The sequence below is a fragment of the Lagopus leucura genome, unplaced genomic scaffold (genome assembly GCF_019238085.1).
Source record: "Lagopus leucura isolate 7727_CA_CO unplaced genomic scaffold, USGS_WTPT01 Super-Scaffold_100034, whole genome shotgun sequence".
Classification (NCBI taxonomy): domain Eukaryota; kingdom Metazoa; phylum Chordata; class Aves; order Galliformes; family Phasianidae; genus Lagopus; species Lagopus leucura.
In genome coordinates, this window is record NW_024962283.1 from 5,195,587 (window position 1) to 5,205,012 (window position 9,426).

At 57.7% G+C, this 9,426-nt stretch overlaps 1 protein-coding gene across 1 annotated transcript; it reads right to left on the reverse strand.

Annotated features, from left to right (window-relative positions):
- On the reverse strand, positions 1 to 9,349 carry BACE1 (beta-secretase 1). Its single transcript, XM_042882550.1, has 9 exons — positions 9,101 to 9,349; positions 5,761 to 5,849; positions 5,014 to 5,230; positions 4,586 to 4,723; positions 4,304 to 4,438; positions 3,861 to 3,962; positions 3,551 to 3,700; positions 3,295 to 3,466; positions 1 to 3,183 (listed from the first exon to the last, which is right to left on the reverse strand). The coding sequence occupies exons 1-9, from the start codon at positions 9,347 to 9,349 to the stop codon at positions 2,942 to 2,944; spliced, it is 1,494 nt and encodes a 497-aa protein (XP_042738484.1). The 3' UTR covers positions 1 to 2,941.
- Between the last annotated feature and the right edge of the window lie 77 nt (positions 9,350 to 9,426).

The window sequence follows — 9,426 nt, forward strand, 5'->3', positions numbered from 1 at the left end:
TTTTTTTTTTTTTTTTTTTTTTTTTTTTTTTCTTTTTTTGCAGCCTGTGGCACAAATTCAGCACTGCTAGAAGCACCTTTGCTTTGGGGTTGGTCAGTGCAAGTGCTGCCAGGGTACGGCGTGCCTGAATTTGGCCACAGTCTGAGTCTTTCTACATGCACACACACACACGCTTGTCAGCATGTTTTAAGGCAGTGGTCCACAACAGAGTCTCTGGGATCCTGGGGAGGGTCCTGGGCAGGCACGAGGGTGTGGAGGTCTGTGTGCACTCTGCAATTGCATAACCTTGCACTGGAGTTGAATTGCTGGATGAGTTTTGGAGCACAGCACGGGAGCTGGATGCTGTTTCCCAATACAGTAGGTAAGTGGAATGGTGCAGGGGTGTGTGTGATGGGCTGGCGGGGCATTGCCTGGTGCTGTGATTGCTTGCCTCTCTTCTGATCTCCTACCCTGTGTTTCCTCCTGCCTCCCTCCCTCACATCTTTCCCAAAGCAATCTTTAACTGCAGGATTTTGTTAATGAGCTTTATGTTAGTGGTCGCTGGAGGCTTGTAGTGCTCCAGCCAGTATCCACCTGAACCGGTGCCTTCGCCCAGGCCCTAGCACTGCAGGTAGCTCTGATTTTCACCTGTGGAGGAACGCTGCCTTTTTCATTAGTGAAGCTCAGTGTTCAGAACAAAGCACTTTCACGTCCAAGTCTGAGGCAGAGAATTAAGGAAACAGAGCATTATCAATTGTCAGCAAGCTCAAGAGCACGTGCTCTGGGGATGGGAGGCAACCACAGTGGCACCCTCCTCCTGTGGCAGGGTGAGCTGTGATGCAGGGGAGTAGGTTGGACAGGGAAAGGTTGCTCTTACACACCATGGCATCTTCCCTTTGCTGTATGAACAAAGTGAGGGCAAAACCGCCTCCTCTGACCCGTGTCCTTTTGGTCTGTGAACCACGGCTGTGTGATCCAGCTGTGCCCTCTGCCTGCATCCCTCCATCATTGTCACCGGGTCCCTGACACGCAATGCCTCCTCTGACACCAACTCCAGGTCACCCCACGATCCATAAAGTGCTTCCATCCAGGCATGCTGCTGCTGAGCAAGCCCTGGGCTGGGGTGCTGGCCAAGGCCCTAGGACTGAGCAGAGGGCTAAAAATATTTAAAAAAACAACACAACGAAACAGGATAAAACCCCCTACTATTGGGTTTGGAACAGTGGCTTTTGGAGCTAGAATTAAAAATAGATCTATATGTATATATTGTACAGGTGAGGAGCAGACCATTATTTGTACACCTGTGTGCAGGGACCTGCTATATACACACTGATTCTGCGCAGCTGTACTAACAGTGAGTTGCATTGTAAAAAAACCCAACAAAACAATAAATACAACCATGTGTTTAGAAAAACAAGAAATGCTGCAGTTCCCACAGACACCTCTCTTCCCCAGTGCTGCCAGGGCGTCTCTTGCCTTGGGGGCAGGAGCCCAGGTCCGAGCGTGTCTGCAGCCGGGTGCGCTGGCTGCTAAGGCGAGGCAGCAGCTGCAGGTGGGGCCGCCGAGCCGGCGCTGGCTCCCCTATGGCTTTCAAACAGGCGACAGGCTGGGGAACGGGCAAGTTCTCTCCTGGCACGCGGTTTCTGCTTGTTCCAGGCTGTAGGGAAGCTCCTTCCTTTGTTCCCGTTCAGTCTGAGGGGCCGTGAAGCGCAGGGAAGAGAACCCCGTGTCCTGGAGCAGAGGCTGTTGTCCCCAGGGCTGGAGGGTGGCAGCCAGCAGCTTCTACGCAGCAAACACTGTGGATCTGGGACGCAGGTGAGGCAGTTCCCTGTCCCCCAAGGGGACGTGGTGGTCAAAAAATGGAGTCAGGAGAGGATGGCTGCCTGTCCTGGGGGGCAGCGAGGCAGGGTGGGCGCAGAGAGGTCTGGGGCTGGCAGCAATGGAAGGGCAGGTCGGGAGGACAGGGGAAATGCCACAGCACGTTAGAGTGTGCACTGTACAGGGGAGCAGGAGGGTGGGAGCAGCTGTCCCCCAACTTCTGCCTTCTCTCACTCCAGGGCAGCTTCAGGCTGGCACTGTGTGGTGTTTTCTACAGGCCCAGGCCTGGGGGCAGTGGCTCTGGAGATGCACTCTCTGGAGTCCAGCTCACAGGTGTCATGGGGAGGGGAGCTGCGTGGGGCAGGCACAGCTACAGCGCACATGACACACGCACAGATCACTACACAGAGAGCCTATGCCAGCAGCTTCCCTACAGTGCAGGCTGAGAAGGGCAGATGCAGCACTGGGGGAGGGAGGGGAACAGAAATGGGGTGATGGCTCATCAGTTTGGAAAGTCTTGGCAGGACAGCTAGGGAAAGCTCAGCTCATTTTTGTGCCAGAGCAGACACTTGCACCCAGTCCTTCCAGAGGCTACAGGTGAAACAGGGTTGCTGTGCTGTCACCCAGTAGCAGCCAAGCTACATCTGAGGATCCTAGACAAAAGCAGCTGAGGCCTGAGGCTCCCCAAGCTGCCCTTGCACATGCTGCTGCCTGACAGGCTGCAAGTACACATTGAAGTTTTGCTGTAGGTCAGCAAGGGGTGGCTGGTGTCAGAACCAGGGCAATGCCTTTGGAGCACAGAGGGGGATCCTAACCTGCTGCTGGGACCTGATCTCCACCTGCTCCCCAGTGCTGGTGTTGCCTCTCCTTCCTGCTATGCAAATGCTGCTCTGGGTGATGGTGACCCAGGACTCAAGCCTAGGACTCGAGCCTCAGTGCTGGCATTCTGCTCCTGGTACTGGGTTGCTCCTGGCCCATTAACTCAAAGGGCACTGGGTCCCTGCAGCCAGGAGGGCCTGGGCTGACTGTGTGAGCACCCTACGCTGATGTCCAGTCTCCATGCTCTAACCTCCAATGAAAGGACCTACCTCTCCTCGCCCTGCTGCCTCACCTGCTGTCCCGGGGCTGCCCCCACGCTCCGGTGTCACTTCAGCAAAGATATGTCATCAGCAAAGTCATCGTGGTCCCGTCGCAGGCAGTGGAAGCAGCGCCACTGGAACACCATGAGGCAGAGAGGCAGCATGAACAGGGCGCAGATGGCTGCCATGACATAAGCAATGGTCATCAAGGTGGACTCATCCGTCTGTGGGATGTTGTAGCCGCAGTCCTCCATGTTGGAGTGCAGGTAGGGCCCCTCCACTGCGGCTGTCCGAAACTCGTCGTGCACTGTGGGCAGGTAAAAGGCGAGCGTCTGGTCACTGAGATACCACTGCACATTCACACCTCTTCCCTGCAGCCCCTGCCTTCTCTCCCTCTTGCCTTGCTTCTCTTCCTTACCGTGGCAGGCACTGACAGCAAAGCCAATGCGCTTGCGGGCACGGTCAAAGACCACGTAGAAACCTTCCATGATGACAGCGCCCATGACAGTGCCTGTGGAGGACTGAGAGATGGCGAACTTGTAGCAGTCATCCTGAGAGGTGGCCACATCCTCCACTGGGCGCAGGTATTGCTGCAGGGAGAGAAGAGCTGTCAGCTCTGCCCCAGACTGCCTCCTGCTCGGTGCTGGGCAGGGTCTGGCCTGGCCAACGCTCACCTGGGGAAGGATGGTGATCCGGAAGGACTGGTTGGTGGCCTCTCCCATCAGGTAGAGGGACAGAACAGGGAAGATGTGCCAGGGGGTGGTGCCGACCTGCCAGCAAACCAGCTGCTCCCCCAGCCAGAAGCCGTCTGGGAACTTCTCCGTCTGCCAGAGGGAAAGGAGAGGTGAGGGGTCTGTGTGGGCAGGGAGCAGAGATGCTCAGGCTGGTGACAGGCAGTCACCCTGCCCACAGCCCTCCACTGGCACTGGGGATGTGCCCACAGAAGGGGGGGATGGATGGATGAGTTTTAAGGGCCACACTGACCGAAGAAGCTGTTTTGATGGATTTCACTGCAGCCTCAAACACCTTCTTCGGCAGCCTGAGGTTGGTGGTGCCGCTGTCCACGATACTCTTGTCATAGTTGTACTGCAGACAGCGAGAGGAAGAATGACCCAGGGGGTATCCCAGCCCTGCTCCCCTCCATGCCAGCATCTGACTGCTCTGGCTCCCCCTGCACAGCTACTGAGGCTGAGCCCATCCCCTTCTTTCTATCGTGATGGACTCAAAGCTCACACTCATCTCAGCTTCACCCTTGGCCATGCTGCCTGGTGCCCTCAGCCTCCTTCACCAACCAGGCACTGAATCCCCAGGCACCAGGGCCTGCAGCATTCGCTGCACTCAGTGATTTTATCCGTAACCAAAGGACAGATGCCTTCAGCAACAAAGCAAACCCCTTGCAGGGCAGCTCCCCCTGGGGCCCCTGTCACCTCTTTGCAGTCCATGTTCAGGTCCTGCCCATTGACCTCCAGCTTGACAATGATGACCTCGTAGTACCACTCCTTCCGGATGGGTGTGTACCAGATGTCACCCACGTACAGCGAGCGGTCGATGCCACCAATGATCTGCAATGGGAACAGAAAGGTGTCTGATACCGCATCTCCAGCCATGGCACATTTTGTATGGCCATCTCTGCCCATGGGAACACCCAAACCACGTGGAGAATCCCCAGCTTCCAACTGCCACACCAGCTCTTTCTCCAGAGCACTCACCATGCTGCCTCCCACTGATGCCAAGGTCTCCGTTTCATTGGATGAGAAGCCTGCTCCACAAAGCTGGAGGGAGAAGATGTTGGGCACCTGGGTCTGCTTCACCAGCGAATCAAAAAAGGGCTCCAAGCTGTCATCAGGCTGGAGAAAAGCAGAGGCAGGACAGGGACGTGTCAGTGGAGGACACCCAGGTGTCCCCTCTGTGCCACAAGAATCCTGGCTCTGTACACTGTTGAGGTAGGGCTCAAGGTCAGCAGTGCAAATGCACAGCCTATTTGGGCCCACTGGGACTGTGTGGAGCTATGGAGAGAGGAAATGTAACCCCTACCCCTTGAGCAAGGTGTGTTGTGCTGGGACACGATGCCTATGTTTGCTGAGAAGCCAGATGCAGTACAGGCAGATGTAGGCCCCCGGCTACAATCAGGACTCACCCGGGCAATCTCTGCATAGGCCAGCCCCAGGATCCCTTCCCAGTTGGAGCCGTTGATGAAGAATTTGTCTGACTCCGTGATGGCAGCAATGTTGGCTCTGACAGTGACGTTGGGGCCATGGGGGATAGTGACAAGGTCAGTGCCCAGCTCCCCTTCCCACTTGCCCTGGGTGTAGGGCACATACACACCCTTCCGCAGGTCACGGTAGGTGCTGGACCTGGAATGGCGTCAAAGAGAGTAAAACCACTGCAGAGGAGACAGTGACAAACAGAGCACATGCATAATAACCAAGCATTACATGTGCACAGCCCTGCCCAGCTGTGGGTCAGCATGGCTGTGTGAGGACACTACATTTCTCTGCCCGTGTAGCTGTTGGAGAGTCCACAGAGGGTCAGGGAAGCACAAGGACAGTGCCTTGCAGCCTGGGGTGAGGCAGTAATAGGGCACACGGGATAACTGTAGCTGTTGTATGCTATGCAAAACAGCCAGCAGCACAGATATGGGCTGCTTAAATGTTGTGGGATGGTGGACTGGCAGCTGAGGGCTCCCCTGCTTCTATAGGCACAAGAAGGGGCCATCCAGATCTACCTGAGGCTGAGCAGCATTACCTGTGCCAGCCCAGGACTTAGGGCCATGTGCGGCCAGACCCAGTGCAAGACAGACCACACCATCACTGGAGGTGAGCCACAGGCACAAGGACCAGTGGCTGTGCTGTTTTCCCCCAGCGCCTGTCCCCACAGAACTCACAGCTGCCGCTGGTAGTATCTCCGAAGAAAGGGGTGAGGTGCAGCTCCCACAGCAAAATTACTGCTCCCAGTGTCCACCAGGATATTGAGCTGGAGAAGGAAGAGACAAGGAAGGTTTGTGACTGCAGTAGAACTCAGGCTGCACTGTGCACCCAAGTCTGTGTGGCATTGCAGGCAAGTGATGCTTTCTTTTTCCCTGTGTTTTCTGCATGGTGGCTGCTGTGCTGTGTGCTCCTGTGACCCACAGCTCTGGGTCCTCATCTCAGCAGCAAGCCTAGTTCTGCCCTTCTGGCTAGGGCTGTGCGCCAGCCATGCTTGTGGGACTGTGGGAGCAGCAATGGGGCAGCCAGGGGTAGGGCAGGGAGGCTGTAGCCCAGCAGCTGCAGGGGCCTGCTGATGCTGTGCACAAGGATGGCTCAGGGCAGTTGTGCAAGAGAGGATGGGACGGTGGAGCAGGAGTCAGCAACATCAGGCTGTTGCACAAAAAGCAAACATCATCTGGCACTGTGCAAACACAGCATGAGCTCTCCTGCCCTGCTCAGCACGGTATGACCTCAGCCCCCTGCAACCGGTGTGGGAGAGAGCAGCAGCAAGGCAAGGTCTCCAGGTCCCCCTTGCCAGGAAATCTAATTTGCTGGTGGGAAGGACTGATGGTACACAAGCCGCTGTGGATTGCTGCGTCCGCTAATCAGCCATCCGTGTGCTGAGCTCCGCTCCCGATTCATTTCTGCCTTGCCCTGGATTAGCAGCTTGCAGGCAGAGCTTGGCAAGCACCCACCAGCTGGGCTAGGAGTGGGCCAGCCCTGTCCCGCCACTGGCCAAGCTCTGCTTGTGGCCCCTCTGCCCTGCTGGAGCCGGGCCTGGCAGGACACCGCTGGTTGCAGAGGGCTGTGCAGCCATAGGGCTGCTCACCCATACAAGTGATCCACCAGGGCTGTGGGCCTTAAGCTGTGGATTCGGGAAGGAAGGAAGCTAATGCGCTTGTGCTAATCGCACTGGTGCTTGGCTACCACCTGCAGAATTTCTTCAGTGAACTACGGGCAACGGCTCCCCTGCACACAGCACAAACTCGGCAACCACTGCCCTGGCCCACCTCGGTGCCCAGCTCTCCTGCACCGACCCTGGTGGCTGTCCTGCATCCTCCACACTGTGACACAGGCAGGCTTTTTGCCAAGGAGATTTCAGCTCCAGGTAGGAAGTGGAGCAGCACGCTCACCCCGCTGCACGCCTTGCTCAGAGGGGCACTCAGAGCCTTCCCCGGGCAACCACAGCCCTGCCATTCCCAAGGTGGCTGCTGGAGCGTTCATTAGCCATCTGCTGCACACAGCCTTGCTGCTGATCTCCAGGGTACCTGGTGAGGACTGCTTTCTCTGGGGAGATACCTGCTGAGCTGACTCTGCAGGGAGAGGACACAGGCAGCGGGGAGGAGGCTCGCTCTGGAGGCCACGTTGTCAAGAGCAACCATGTTAGGAAGATGAGGAAACCTGCAGCTGCCCAGGACCTGCACCAAGCCCTTGGACGTTCAGACAGTCCCAGAACTGCCTACTGGGCTCTTCCTTGTGTGGCATGTGCAGCGTTTTGCACTGGTGACAGTGGGAGGCAGGGGTGGGGTTTCTGCCCTGCAGGCTACGCTCTGCTGCCTCGAGTTTGCTGCCACGTGCATTGGCCCCACTTCCTCCAGGCGCAGCCCAGCCCTTGTCTCAGGGCAGGACACGACACATGCAGCGGTGAGGCTGGGACATGAATGGCAGGGATGCTTTCTGAAGCCCGTCTGCAGCTCCCTGGATGTGACAGCCCCTCTGGGCGCTTGGCAGAAGCACTGCCTCCACACTGCACACGAGAGCGGGGCTGGCAGCACGCTTGTGGGGTCGCAGGGGGACAAGCACACAGCGGTGGCACCGAGCCTCTGCCATCTGTCCCAGAGCGCTGGCTCGGGCTGCTCTGCTCCCACCTCCTCCTGCTGTCCGGGTGAATCAGCGCTGGTGGCACAGGCGCGCTGAGAGCCGGGGGGGTGCGAGAGCGATTAATTGTTGGTAGTGACTGCGCAGTGCAGCCCAGCTCACAGCCAAAATTCAAGCACAGCACAACAAAGAAGGTGAAAGCCAAGGAGAGCGAGGGGCTGGCAGTGAGACCACGTTGGGCTGCATGTGTACCTCTGAAGAGGATGCACGCATCCTCCCAGATAAACACCCGCCACGCTCCCCAGTTTCCTGTGTATGCATCAACTTAGCCTTTCATGTGAATCTTTTAATTCCATTAAAATGCCTGGAGGGATTTTGCTCCGGCACACAAACATGCACATACGCATGCATATGCACACACTGCATCCACACTTGGAAGCACTCCAAGGCTGGAAGATGCTTCCCAAAAGGGTGACAGCTTCAGAAATCCACGAGTGCCTGGAAACAGGTGGTTCTCACTGAAATTATTTGGCAGCTGTGACACATGGCATGTTCCAAGCAAAAGCTCCAGCAGGGCTGGATGATGAAATCACATTTAGAGCTAGATTTTAGAAATAATCTCCTTTTTTTTTTCCTTTCCCCATAAACATACCCTGCCTGAACAGAAAAATACATCCTAAACACACACAAATTGACACAAAGCCACCTCAAGACACACAATCTGTAGAGCCATAGAATGGCTCAGGTTGGAGGGGAGCTCAAAGCCCACCCAGTGCCACCCCCGGCCATGGGCAGGGCTGCCCCCCACCAGCTCAGGCTGCCCAGGGCCCCATCCCACCTGGCCTTGAGTGCCTGCAGGGATGGGGCACCCACAGCTCTCTGGGCAGCAGCGGCAGCGCCTCACCGCCCTGACCAAAGGATTGCTTCCTCACAGCTCACCCACATCTCCCCTCTTTTAGCTTAAAGCCATTCTCCCTTGTCCTGTCACTATCAGACCACTCCCACAAGCAACATTTTGTCGATTGTGAGCAAAGGCAGTTGTAGGAACCCCCTTGCTGTGCTTCTCTTCTCCCCTTTGGCTTCTCTACCCAGTGCACCACCCGTGCAATACCCACCAGGCACCCGAGGAAGAAGGCAGATCACGCTGGAGGTGCACATAGCAAAGCCCAGCTGCTATTTCAGAACCACCGTGGGCACAGCAGAGTTTTGGCAGAGCCAACCTACACCGTGGGCGGCAGCAGCACAGGATCCCGGCCCTGTGCTCGAACGAATCCAGACCTCCACGCATTTCAGGAGGCCCTCAAGGTCCCGCTGGGCTGACCGTCCCGCTGCTGCTATGCATGGCACGCACCCACACACCGTGCCGACACCCGCGGACCCCCAGAGCCACCAGGATGGGTCGTGGCGGTGCGGCCCCGCAGCCCCGCGCCTCTCCCTCACCTTCTGCGGGGGGCTGCCCACCGTCATCTCCACATAGTAGCCCTGCCCGGACTTGCCCCGCAAGTTATCGATCATCTCCACGAAGGCGCTCTTCCTCTCCGCCTCCTCCGGCGCTCTCCTCGCCCTGGCGCCCGGCGGCGGGGCCGATCCTCCCCGCAGTGGCAAGCGGATGCTCGGCGGGGCCGGACCGATGCTCAAGGCCGCGGCCCCGACGCACAGCAGCAGGCAGGGCCAGGCGGAGGCACCCATGGCCGCGGCCCCGTGCCCGGATCGCCCCTAACGGGCCCGCAGCGCCCCGCGCCTCGGCCGGGCGGCCGCGCCGGGGC

Bases quoted from the DNA above. Each gene is read 5' to 3' on its own strand.
- BACE1 (XM_042882550.1), bottom strand. From the start codon at position 9,349: ATGGGTGCCTCCGCCTGGCCCTGCCTGCTGCTGTGCGTCGGGGCCGCG. The intron at 4,724-5,013 runs GTGAGTCCTGAT...GCTTTTCTCCAG, and splicing joins CCTATGCAGAGATTGCCCGG to CCTGATGACAGCTTGGAGCC. The intron at 3,467-3,550 runs GTGAGCGTTGGC...CTCTCCCTGCAG, and splicing joins GGATCACCATCCTTCCCCAG to CAATACCTGCGCCCAGTGGA.